Raw genomic sequence first — 13,274 nt, forward strand, 5'->3', positions numbered from 1 at the left:
TCAGCTTCTTTGTTTTCCATCATTTGGTCTTCTATATCACTGATTCTTTCTTCTGCCTCATTTATCCTAGCAGTTAGCGCCCCCATTTTTGATTGCACCTCATTAATAGCCTTTTTGATTTCAACTTGGTTAGATTTTAGTTCTTTTATTTCTCCAGAAAGGGTTTCTCTAATAACTTCCATGCTTTTTTCAAGCCCAGCTAGTATCTTTAAAGTGATGATTCTGAACTCTAGATCCAACATTGTACTAATGTCCGTATTGAGTAGGTCTGTGGCAGTTGGTACTACCTCTTGTTCTTTTTGTTGAGGTGATTTTTTCCGTCTTGTCATTTTGTCCAGAGGAGAACAGATGAATGAGAGAACAAAATGCTAACAGGGTAACTACGTCCCCAGAAAATATACTCTAAACAAATCAGAAAAGATCTGAAGCCGGAGGAAAGAAAGGGAAAGAAAGGAAAAGGAAAAAGAAAAAAAAAAAAGATAAAAACAAACAAAAACAGAACAAAACATAAAAAAACAGAATATGATCAAATATGATCATGCTGGTGCATAGATCAGTGCCACACACTAGATTTTGGGTGTATTTTGGTCTGTTAGAAGAAAGTGCCTCCCAAAATTTTAAAGAAAGAGATACTTATATATGTACAAAAATAAGGGATGCTATGATGAAGGGATGGAATATGACTGTAAAGATGAAAATTATAAAAAATTTTATGAAAGGAATTGATAAGAAGTTGTTTGAAAAAAGAAAGAAGAGGATTTAAAAAAAAAAGAGAGAGAAAAAAAAGGGAGAGAATGTGATCAGGCAGGAGAGTAGAACAAAACCATACACTAGAGATTTAGGGTATATTTTGATCTGTTAGAAGAAACTATCTCAAAAATTTAAAGAGAGAACAACTTATATATATATGCCAAAAATAAAGGTAACTACTATGAAGGGATAGAATATGACTCTAAAAATGAAAAATAAAAATGTTTTTTTAAAAAAGGCATTGATAAGATGTTGGTTGAAAAAGGGAAAAAGAAAAATTAAAAAAAAAAGACAGTTAAAAAAAATTAACTTTTTTTAACTTTTTTTTTATTTTTTTATTTATTTGAGAGAGAGAGAATGAGAGACAGAGAGCATGAGAGGGAGGAGGGTCAGAGGGAGAAGCAGACTCCCTGCTGAGCAGGGAGCCGGATGTGGGACTCGATCCCGGGACTCCAGGATCATGACCTGAGCCGAAGGCAGTCGCTTAACCAACTGAGCCACCCAGGCGCCCAAAAATTAACTTTGAAAGACTACAGAATCATGGTAAAAAAGCCATGGATTCTATGTGCATTATTCTCCTAGCGCTGGAGTTCTGCTGTTCTCACTGATCGGTAAACTTGGTCTTGGCTGGCTGTTCTCGCTGATCTTCTGGGGGAGGGGCCTGTTGCCGTGGTTCCCAAATGTCTTTGCCGGAGGCGGAATTGCCCCGTCCTTGCCAGGTCCGGACTAAGTAATCCGCTCGGGTTTGCTCTCGGGAGCTTTTGTTCCCTGCAAGCTTTCCGTACAGCTTTGGAGGCCGAGAGTGAAAATGGCGGCTTCCCAATCTCCGCCCTGGAGAAGCCGAGAACTCGGGGCCCCGCTCCTCAGTGAGCCCCCAGAGAAAAGCCGTCAGTCACTCCCGTCTCCCCGGTCTCCGGCCGCACTCCGCGCTCACCCGGCCTGTGACCGAGCGTTTCTATCTCTGGCACCCGACCCCGGGTGGAGTCTCCAAACCCAGCAGATCCCTGCGGTGTGCTCCCATGCCGCTCCTCCCGGGGGAGGAAGGGGAGTCTCCCCGGATCTGCCGCTTGTTGGGTCCCTGCTGGAGGAGCAGTGGCCCAACTGTGCTGCAGATCACGGTTTATGGCAACCCCGAGCTGAGAGCCCACGCCTCAACTCCGTCTCTGCAGCCGGCTTCCCTGCTCCGATACCTGGGAGCTCTGCCACACTCAGGCACCCCCGGTCTTTCTGTGACCCCGAGGGTCCTGAGACCACACTGTCCCATGAGAGTTCCACCCCCCGCTTAGCCACCAGAGTGACGTCCCTCAGCGGAGCAGACTTCTAAAAGTTCTGATTTTGGGCTCCGCGGCTCTATCACTTGCCAGAAGCGGCCGACAGAGGCCCCCTCCCCCGCCGTCTATCCTCCTGAACATCGCCTCGGATTCACTTCTCCACACGTCCTACCTTCCAGAAAGTGGTCGCTTTTCTGTTCAGAGAGTTGTTGCTATTCTTTTCTTCGATCTCCTGTTGAGTTTGTAGGTGTTCAGAATGGTTTGATCCCTATCCAGCTGAATTCCTGGGACCAGAGGAAATCCAGGTCTCCTACTCCTCCACCATCTTGCTCCGCTATTAACTGTCTTTATTACCTTCATTGAGTAAGTATTTTATGAGCGTGGACTACATGCCAGGCACTCTTCTAACTGTAGTATAGGTAAAGAAGTTAATCATACTTTTTGACTTAACATTTATTTAGTCTGATGTTAATACCAACTTTCTTTTGGTTATTTTTTTCCTCGTATATCTTTTTTATTGTTTAACCTTTTTTAATTTTTAATTTTGGCATAAATTCAGAAAAGGATGCAAAAATAGTGTAAAGATTCCTTAAATAGTAACATTTTAGTACATTTGCTTTATCCTCTCTCTCTCTCTCTTTTAAGATTTTATTTATTTGATAGAGAGCTTGCACATACATGAGGGTGAGGGAGGGGCAAAGGGAAAGGGAGAAGCAGACTCCCCACTCAGTGGGGAGCCAGGGCTTGATCCCAGGACCCTGGGATCATGACCTGAGCCGAAGGCAGACGCTTAACTGACCAAACCACCCAGGCACCCCGCTTTATCCTCTCTTTTGATTATTCTCTCTGTCCTTCTGTATCTACAAGTCTCTCTTTTTTTCTGAACCATTTAAGAGTAAGATGCAGGCATGTTGCCCCTTCATCTCCACATACTTTAGTGTGTATTTTCTAAAAACAAGAATCCTTTTATATAACCACATTATAATAATCAAAATTAGGGAATTAACATTGATAGGATACTATTATCTAATCTGTAGATCCCATTCAGGTTTTCTTAATTATCTCACTAGCAAGGACGCCTGGGTGGCTCAGTCAGTTAAGCGTCTGCCTTCGGCTCTGGTCATGATCCCAGGGTCTTGGGATCAAGCCCCACATTGGGCTCCCTGCTCAGTGGGGGGCCTGCTGCGCCCCCCTGCTTGTGCTCACTTGCTCTCTCTCTCTGACAAGTAAATAAAATCTTTAAAAAATTATCTCACTAGCATCCTTTATAGCAAAAGAAAATCCAAGATCACTCATTGTATTCCCGTAGGTATGTCTCCCTGGTCTTCTTTAATCTGCAAGAGTACTTGCATCATTCTTTGTATGTCATGACACTGACATTTTTGAAGAATAGTAGTTTATTATTTTGTAGAATGTCCCTCAGTTTGAGCTTGTCTAATGTGGCCGCATGATTAGATTCAAATTATGTACGTTTGGCAGGAGCAGCTGCAGAAATGATGCTGAGTTCTTCTCAGTGAGTCATATTACATATTCTTTTACTTTCAACCTTTTTCTTGTAAAGAGTGCACAACTTCTTTTTTAACTTACAATATGAGAATCCTTCTTCTGACTAGGGCCTTTAGTCTATTATACTAATTGCGATTACTGATAAATTCACCACTTTGCTGTCATTTCATGCTGTTTGTCCTGCATTTCCTGTGTGTGCATGTGCACCTTGCTGTGGGTTGTTGGAGTTTTCTCTGTTCTTTCTTATTCGCTTTAATGGTTACTCTTAATGTTTTAAAATACACACTTGACTTAAATTATAGAGTTAATGCATGTCCCTACCCGCTTCTTAAATAAGGACCCTAGAATCATTTAATCCGGTAACACTGTGCCGTTTTACATGTTTTTGTTTCCTAGGCTTTTCTTTTTATCTTTTTACTCCCAAAATTAGATATTTTAATTGTTGGTGTTTTCAGTCAGTGCTTATTTGGATTCACCCACATGCTTGTTTGGGTTTACCACTCTTTTGAAAATATATAATTTAGAAAAATTTCCTTTAAAATGGCTCTGGTGGTAAGCTCTCTGAGTTTATCTTTGTCTAATAATGTGTTTATTTTGCCTGGATTCATGATGGATGGTCTGACTTGATTGACAGTTATTTTTCTCCCAGGTTGTTTGAAGCTCATATTTCATTATGTTTGAACTCTATTATTGTCATTAAACTGTCTATTTTTTGTACATGATCTTTTTCTTTCTCTGGTAGCTTTTAAGATTATAAGAAATCTTTTTGAAGTTCTTCAGACTCACTAAGATGTGTAGGGATGTGGAACTACCATATTTCACCAATTTGGGATGCACATTTTTCCATATTTCACCAACTTTGAAATCTGGGTATGTTTTACAATGCATGGCATCTTAAAATCACTATTGGACAGGCTACAGCAATTTCATTGCTAAATATATGTGAACTTGGTTATAACTGTTTATACTATGCTCATTTCAGTTATTGGTACTACATGTTTTGAATTTAATCACTGTTCAAAATGTATTTAAAAAGATTACACCAATGGGGTGCCTGTGTGGCTCAGTCAGTTAAGCATCTGATTTCAGCTCAGATCATGATCTCAGGGTCTTGGGATCAGGCCACCTCAGGCTCCATGCTCAGCAGGGAGTCTGCTTCTCCTTCTCCCTCTGCCCCTCCCCCTGCCCGTGCTCTCTCTCTCTCAAATAAAATAAAGAAAATCTTTTAAAAAAAGGGTTACACCAAAATTTGGCATGGAAATGAAACATTTCTGTGTTCAAAAAGGCATGAACAACAAAGACATAAATTTAATATTAGTGAAACATACTTTTCTTTTGAGGAATGACTGCAATTCCACATTTTCTTGCTAATCAACAGTCAAATACTTTAAAAGGAAGAAAACCATGTTTGGTGAAGCTGTGTTCTATTGTGTTACCGAGATAGATTCAGAGAGTTTGCTTATCACATGCCAAGCAATGCACCTGAAGGCAGGAGAAATTGAGCAAACTCCTTGGAAGAGATGAAAGCATTTCAAAGCAACAAGAAGCTGTGGTATAATTCACACTGGTGTCTTAGACCGTTTGGGCTCTATCTATCACAAAATACCACAGACTTGGTAGCTTATAAACAAGATAAATTTATTTCTCACAGTTCTAGAGGCTGGGAAGTCCAAGATCAAGGTGGCAGCATGGTGGCATTCTCGAGAGCCTTCTTTCTGGTCCATAGCTGGCACCTTTTCACTGTGTCCTCACATGGTGGAGGAGGCTAGATCTCTTATAAGGCACTGATCCCGTTCATAAGGAACCACCCTTGTGACTTACGCACCTCCCAAAGGCCCCACCTCCTAATACTATCACCTTTGGGGTCAGGATTTCAACATATGAATTTGGGGGAGAGACAAACATTCAGACCACAGTACTGGTGTTTCTTTACTTTAACAATATAAAAATACACAGAATGGGTGTCACTAGTTTGGAAGAAAGTTCTGTAGACGATAATAGAGCACATTTTTAGGATATCCAGCATCACCAGTGTTCTTGATGGCACAGAAGACAATATGATGTGAAAAGCATGGACATTATTAGTTGAATAGTGATTCAGAAGTTGGACTCTAAGGGTGCCTGGGTGGCTCAGTAGGTTAAGCGTCTGCCTTGGGCTCAGGTCCTGATCTCAGGGTCCTGGGATTGAGCCCCGCATCAGGCACCCTGCTCCGTGGGGAGCCTGCTTCTCCCTCTGCCTCTACCTGCTGCTTCCTCTGCTTGTGCTCTCTCTCTCTCTGTCGAAAATAAATAAAATTAAAAAAAAAAAAAGGAAACATTTCTTTCTCTCCAGAAAGTTCCCTTGTGCCCCTTTCCAGTCAGTGCTTTTCCCTGCCCTAGAAGTTTCTGACTTCTATCTTCATAGATTAATTTTGCCTGTTTTTGAACTTTTCATGAGGTATATATATAAAAAATATGTACTTTGTTACTAAACATGTTTTGATATTCATCCATTTTGTGGTGTGTATCAGTAATTTTTTTTTAATGAACTGAGTTGCATTCATTTTCTAATTATAATACAATTTGTGTTTTCATTCTTCTGTTAATAGTCATCTTGGTTATTTCCATTTTTGGCCCTTACAAATAAAGCTGCTATGAATATTCTTGTAGTCTTATTTATACATTTATTTTGGTGGACATGTACCTCATTTCTCTTAGGTAAATACTTAGGAGCGTCATTACCAAGCCATAAGGTAGGTGGATGTCTAAATTTATTAGAAACTGCCCAAACAGTTTTACCAAGTGATTATGCCATTTTACATTCCAACAACAATAAATGGGTGTTCTAATTGCTCTACATCCTTGCCAACATTTGATATTGACAGTCTTTATAGTTTTAGTGATTCTATGATTCTCACTGTGGTTTTAATTTGCAGTTCCTTGATGAATAACTGGTGATGTTGAGCATCTTTTCAAGTACTTTTAGGCCATTCTAACATATGACGTATCAGTTCAAGTCTTTTGCCCATTTAAGAAAAAATTAGGTTATCTTTTTATCATTGAGTTGTAGTAGATCTATATTCTAGCTTCAGGTCCTTTGGGATATGTATTGGGTGTATTTACAGCATGGCTTGCTTTTTTGCTTTCTTAATAATGTTTTTGATATGTTGAAGCTTACATTTTAATGAAGTATGGTTTATCAATTAGTTTTCTTTTATCACTAGTTCCTTTTTTGCCCTGAACAAGACATTTTTGCCTATCTCGATATCATAAATATGTTCTCCTCTTCTTTCTTCCAAAAGGCTTATAGTTTTACCTTTAACTTAGGGTCTTTGATCCATTTTTAATTAAATTTTGTGTATGGTGTGAAGTAGGGATCCTGGTTAATTTTTCCCATATAGGGATATCTATTTGCTCCACACCTTTTGTTGAGAAGATCTTTCTTTACTCATTGAATTGGTATCTTTGTTGGAATTGAGTTATAATCAAATGGGTCTTTTTGTAGACCTTCTCTTCTGTTCCATCTATTTGTATATACCATTATGCCAGAACTACACCATCTAACTTTATGGTAAATGGAGATATTTTGGAGTTCATTCATTTAATGAATTTGTTTCACTTAATTTTTATGTATGCATAAGAATGATATTTGAATAAAAGATGGTTAAATAAATCTAAAAGAACTCTTTGAGTAATAATGAAATAAAAATTCTAAGTGATATTTTATTATTGGTTAATTATTATACTATTGGGTATTTTATTATTGGTAATCAAGTGTTACTTAAAATAATTTTAAGATGATATCTTAGATTTGATCAAATATAGTAATTTTACTAGCATACCTAATATTTGTCTTTCCTGAATTGCAGATTTCTATCTTTCATTAATTATGGGAACATACTGAATCTTTATATTTTCAAATATTGCCTTCTTCCATTTTCTCTTTTACTTCTTAAACACCTACTAGATATAGTATGGATCTTCTTGTTCTATCCTTTTTTTCTTAAAATTTCTATCATTTTTTTCTTTCTGCTACATTTCTGCATTCTTTTTACTTCTTTAGTGCTATCTGCTAGTTAACTGTCTCCTCAGTTCTGTCTAGTCTGATTTTCAGTGCATCTACTGACTTTTTAATAATGACCATAATTTTTTGTTTCTAGAATCATGTTCTGCATGATTTTTTCATAAATGCCCAGATCTCCTTATTAATAGTATCTTATATTTTTTCATATTTAGATTTCTTTTATTTCTCTAATAATTTTAAACATTGATCTTCCATAGTCTTTATCTAGTTACTATATTTTCTTAATTTTTGAGCAGTTCTACATTTGCTGCCTGAAGTTTCTGCTAACTCTTGCTCATACTAATTTTTCCCCACAGATTAGTAGTTTGGGATAGTCAGAATGCTGTAAACCCTGCGTTGGGTTTTGGGTCTTTCCAGAGAGTGTTGCCAGGAGTGTTAGGGGCATGAATGCCAGGAATCATTTTTTATGACGAGTCTTGTTAGATCATGCATGTGATGGAAATTTGAACTACAAATTCAAGTGAGGAAAGACCTATGATTATGGAATCCCTATGGGGATTAAACTGTATGTAGAAAAAATCAGACTGGGAAAGTAGCATGCAACTAGATTGAAAAAAAATATATATCTCCATACGATGGGTGGTAAATAAATATAAAAGGAGATGTATATATATACATATATATACACACACACACACATGCATATATATATACACACACACACTCATATGTATATATATATATGTGTGTGTGTATATATATATATATATATATATATATATATATATGTCTTTGGTAACAGAGCCAGAAAATAGACTTTTTTAGTTTTTAATTTTTTAAAAGATTTTGTTATTTATTTGAGAGAGAGAGAAAGAGAGAGAACGCATATGGGGGGGAGGGGCAGAGGGGCAGAGGGTGAGAGGGAGAATCTCAAGCAGACTCCCCGCTGAGTGCAGGGCTGGATCTCATGACCCTGAGTTCATGACCTGAACCAAAATCAAGAGTTGGATGCTTAGCCGACTGAGCCACCTAAGTGCCCTGAAAGTAGACTTTTTAAAATCAGCATTTAAATGTACAATTGGACTTGTTGATATGATGGCTTGCACATATAATTTCTCATATAATATGTTTCTGTGTCAAAAGTGTTGGCTGTAGCTAGTAGTTATTTTGGAATTAATAAATCTTTTTATAAAAAGGAGTACTTTTTTACTTTTTTTCAGACTTATTCAGTGCTTAATCTCTTTTCAGTTCCCAAAATAATTATCCTATATATTTATGTGTTTATTTTTATTTATGACAGAATAGATAACAAAATGAGAGTAGCTATGAGGTTTTTTTAGTCCTCTTTGTCCTACTTGATGCATGCCAAAGTCTCCATCTCTTCACCTTTCTTCCTTATTCCTCTGCAGGAAGCTACTCCAAAAATAGCTTCAGTAATAGATGTTCTACACATGGTCAGATTGCTAAATCATTTAGTTCTTTTGTGAAGTTTAAGAATATGGAAAATCGTGTCTGAACTGAGTAGGACAAGCATGTTTCTCAAATGGCAAGTCACTGTTCTTTTGAAAAATAAAGAATTATAATCCTCTCAATAATCTGTAGTAATTTTATTTAAGTCTAATTATAAAGGATTATATTTTTAAAATATATAAAATCGTTTTGAATCTTCAAAAAATGTTGTGAATGTAATCTTAGAATTGTGTTTTGTTAAATATAATTTGAGACTATGAGCAGATTAATAACACACAAAGTATAAATATTCCCTTATATGTAAATATTTTATTTTGTCTTCTTTTTCTCCTCTTAGGTATGTTAACATTGTTGCTTCTTTGCAATAGTTTCTCTGCCCTGAAATAGTTACCTCCAGAAAAGATTTGTTGGGAGGATTTAACAATTGACAAATTAATGTGCTTTTTCTTCAAGTTATTAAGATTTAGCTTACATTATCCTTAACCCTCCATTTTGCCTTTCCCCATCATTCCAAAATAATTATATTTTTTGGATAAGTAGATTGTCAAATGCTGGCTCCCCCAGAATATCACTGGGATAATGTGTTAATAAAGAAAAGCTGAGATTATTACTTATTGGCAAGAAGAGCACACTACCTTGACATAGTCTTAGTGATGTCTTCAAGGGGAAAGGCAGGATATTTATTTTTGAGATTTCTTGGGGGGGTCTGGTTTAAGGTGGGTCTTTCAGTGAAGGGGCTTGATTCATATTGATGAATTTATGATGTAATAGATTAGGATTGTCCAGCACAGCAAGATGAGCTTTGCAAAGTGAATATTGGATCATGGTATTAAACCATGAGATGTCATCCTAGGATTTCTCTTTGTCTCCCTCCAATGGTGAATCCCCTTCCTGGATCTTACGTATCTCCATCTTTGGTTTCCTCTCTCATATTAGAGGAGTCATTTTCTAGTGGCTTTCAATGAGTCTTTTTTTTTTTTTACTGTAAATAACTCACAGATAATTGATATGATAAATGTTTTCTTTTTGTGTATTGTAATGCTAGAAATTCATTACAATGTATATCTCAAAATTGCTAGCAAGATTAAAGTTGTAATTTTCTTATAGAAATGAAATTGGAAACAACAAAAATGATTGTGTGATTATGGGTATTTTGCTTTTTAAAGTTCTGGAAGGGCTGTCTACTTAACTGGTTATAGGGATATATGTAGTTAAATTCTGAGTTTTAGTTTTTCAGTTTGTTGTAAATATTTGACGAGGGGCTCTGGCTCATGACCCTGAGATCATGACCTGAGCCAAAATCAAGAGTTGGACGCTTAACTGACTGAGCCACCCAGGTGCCCCTGTTGTAAATATTTTTTATAGCTCTATCATGTAATGACAGCTAATGATTTTGAAAATTTGATAAAGATTTCTGGTAAAATTTTATTTCATAAATGAAGATAAATACAAAACATTATAATTTAATCAAATAAACTTTAAAAAACCATTTCTCACAAATTATAGACTGACGTAATTTGAGTTTATATTCCAATAGCAAAAACTTATGTCTTGAAAGGTGTCTGTAGTCTCTGAAGGTGGTAGGCTGGAGCTCAGAGAGGCAAATGTATTTTTTTTAAGGTGCCTTGATTTAAAGGAGATCCTGGCTACTGTTTCTCACCTTCTCCCAGTCAGATGTCAACAAACAATGCTTGTGCCCAGAAATATGTCAGGTAGATTTCAGGGAGAATTTGGGAGAAAAAACCCCGAGAGTACAGAGAGGGCTTTCAGTTTGGCTATGACCCATATTTTCAAAGACCAGATAGGAAGCAAGCCACCATTTCTTTGGAAAGTAGAGCCCTGGAATAAAATGAGACCTACCACCAGTCCATTACTCCTCCACCCCACTTCCCTGTCATTTCTGGCAATATCAGAGAGAGGAAGCTGTAGAGATGATTCAAGAAGTTGGCCAACATATAGGGCTTATCACCCACTGTGGGGAATTTGGCTGCCTTCCTGTTTTCCGCAGACTTATTCGTTGGCCATGGTTGAAAAACTCTAAAAACCTCTTACTCACATCTATGGAACAGGCTTTTCAGGGGTGGGACTGAGAATGGTAGTGCCAAATGAATGGTACACATAGTCCATGTTCTGATCACTGGCAGTTGTATTTGTTTTACACTGTTTAGGGTCTGCGGGGTTGAGAAGGTGTTGGAGAATGGTGCACAGGGAAACTCGATGGGAGAATGTCTTAAGCCAGATTCATTTCTCCTATGACCTCTCAAAAACCAGTGAGATATGGCTGTGCTACAATTCCATCACTTTTATATTTTCTTTGTATAACAAGCTTTCAAAAATAAATAAGTGAGGCATTTTTGGAAAAGCTAGGCTTGGCTGTCATTTTAATGCACTTGCCTTAATTCTTACTGGGGTCTTGGAAATGGTAGTTTTAAAAGGGAAGAAGGAAAAGAGGGAGGAAGAAAGATAATGACTTACAGAAACAGTAAAACAAGTTTTGATTTGGGTTTAAATATTGGGCACAATAATATGTAAAATACATATATTAGCATTATTCCAACTCATATAACTAGGAATTAGTGTGATATTGCCCTTAAAAATGAAAAACATTTCTTGTACACCTGAAACTAATATAACACTGTATGTTAATTATGCTTCAAAAAAGAATCAGTCCTAGACAAAATCAAAAAACAAAAACGAGAGAGAAATGTCTCCTGAATTTTCATACTCCATATTAACAGCAGATATTTTAGCTGGGTCATAATCCAGCAAATTAAAGTGAGTCTTGAAAAAAAATTTTTTAATGAAAAGAAAAAGAGAGAGAGAAAAACATTTTATATGGGAAGTGCCAGTGTGTAGAATCTTAACGGAAATCAGGATAACAAATCTTGTCCTGTCTTGGCCTCTAAGGCAGTATGTAATCCTGGGTCACCTTTCCACCCCACTCCCACCCTACCTCTGCAACAGCCTCAACTGTTTGCTTCTCATGTGCATAATAAGGTTGTAGACTAGGTAATCACTAAGCTTCTTAAGGTTCTATTACTCCAGTGTATGTCAGACTTTTAAGAAGTCTGTGTCTTTTCATTTAAGGAAGTTAGGTAGCTTTGTATTTGTGATTTTTTAAAAAAAATCATTTGAGCCAAAACATCTCAATATTTGCTAAGGATAAAACTACATTTAAACAGCCGTGGTTTACTTTGGGATGCTGTACCTAAACAGAACAGGGGTGATTTCTAATTGTAAGAATGTCTGATGTTTGCTTAGATTGGAAATTGCCCTTCAGTGACACTCATTATGATCTGCTTTCGTTTTATGGGGGAATTGCCAGCATATTGGTTCATTTATAACTGGGTGGTGTGTTTCCAAGGGTTTGAGAATAGTGAGGGAAATTGCTTTGAAATTCTCAGCACTGTTGTGAAAGCTAATTGCATAAATTTAAAATTTTAAAACATTTGAGCAGCTTCCTTTTAAAAGTGATTTTTAACAAATGTTTGATCCTACTATATTTGTGCTACAGTTGAAATGCTGAAGTAGCATTTTGGCTTCTTTCCCAAAAGCATGCTTAAAGAGGCTAGCAGCATCTCTCCCTATTCTCCTCAGTGCTTTTTACCTTGCGAGTGGTGCAGCTTGCTCTGCGGATGAACTGCCGCCCTCCCATTTAATCTGCAGTGGAGAAGAATGGAGCTCAATGTCTGGTAGAAAACAGTGCTCTAGCAAGGTTGCCGGAAACAGAAGTGAATACGTATTGCAACAGCTGAGCAAGAAGACATGTATGATAGTTTTTTTCTTTCAGCTGATAAATTTTTGCTTTCTGTTTCCTTCTAGAGAGATGTGGACAATTTGCCCTGCCTCCAACGTCTGTTTCTCAGCTTCAACAATATCTCTACGTAAGTGGAAACTCCCAGTTTGTCATTTATTAATAACCTGGCTGTGTGGGTTCTGGTGCTTTAAATGAGGATTGTAAGTACCTTGGAAAATCTTATTGTCATGTAAGATTTTAAATTTGAAAATGATAGGGCCAAATGACAAAGTTCTTTGTGGAAAAACAAAGCTCTGGTGGGGATCAGAGACTCTAAGGCTAAAATGATGAAATTAGTATAGCATGTGCTTTTTATTTAATTATACTTTAGGGTTGCTCTTTTGCAAAATGTGTATGTGGAAATGTCAACATATATTTTGCTGTCCTTTGTTTGACACTTACTGCACCAGTCAGTTGAATTAGAATTTCTTCCATAAATTATCATCTACAATCTGTGTAGCTACTAAGCAATTTTGAT

The 13,274-nt window shown here is 37.1% G+C and overlaps 1 protein-coding gene across 6 annotated transcripts in view; it reads left to right on the plus strand.

The window, feature by feature from the left end:
- The window catches only part of LRRC49 (leucine rich repeat containing 49), a 165,888-nt gene that overhangs the window by 43,678 nt on the left and 108,936 nt on the right, over window positions 1-13,274 (plus strand). For 5 of the 6 annotated variants that reach the window (XM_032418081.1, XM_032418083.1, XM_032418082.1 and 2 more), the window contains one exon: window positions 12,823-12,884. In XM_032418081.1, coding sequence (XP_032273972.1) covers window positions 12,823-12,884 — 62 coding nt within the window. Of the gene's footprint in view, window positions 1-3,282; window positions 4,398-8,939; window positions 9,077-12,822; window positions 12,885-13,274 lie in introns of those variants that run through there. The other variant, XM_032418086.1, reaches the window with a different exon arrangement.

Source organism: Phoca vitulina, unplaced genomic scaffold (genome assembly GCF_004348235.1).
Source record: "Phoca vitulina isolate PV1807 unplaced genomic scaffold, GSC_HSeal_1.0 scaffold20, whole genome shotgun sequence".
In the NCBI taxonomy this organism is placed as follows: domain Eukaryota; kingdom Metazoa; phylum Chordata; class Mammalia; order Carnivora; family Phocidae; genus Phoca; species Phoca vitulina.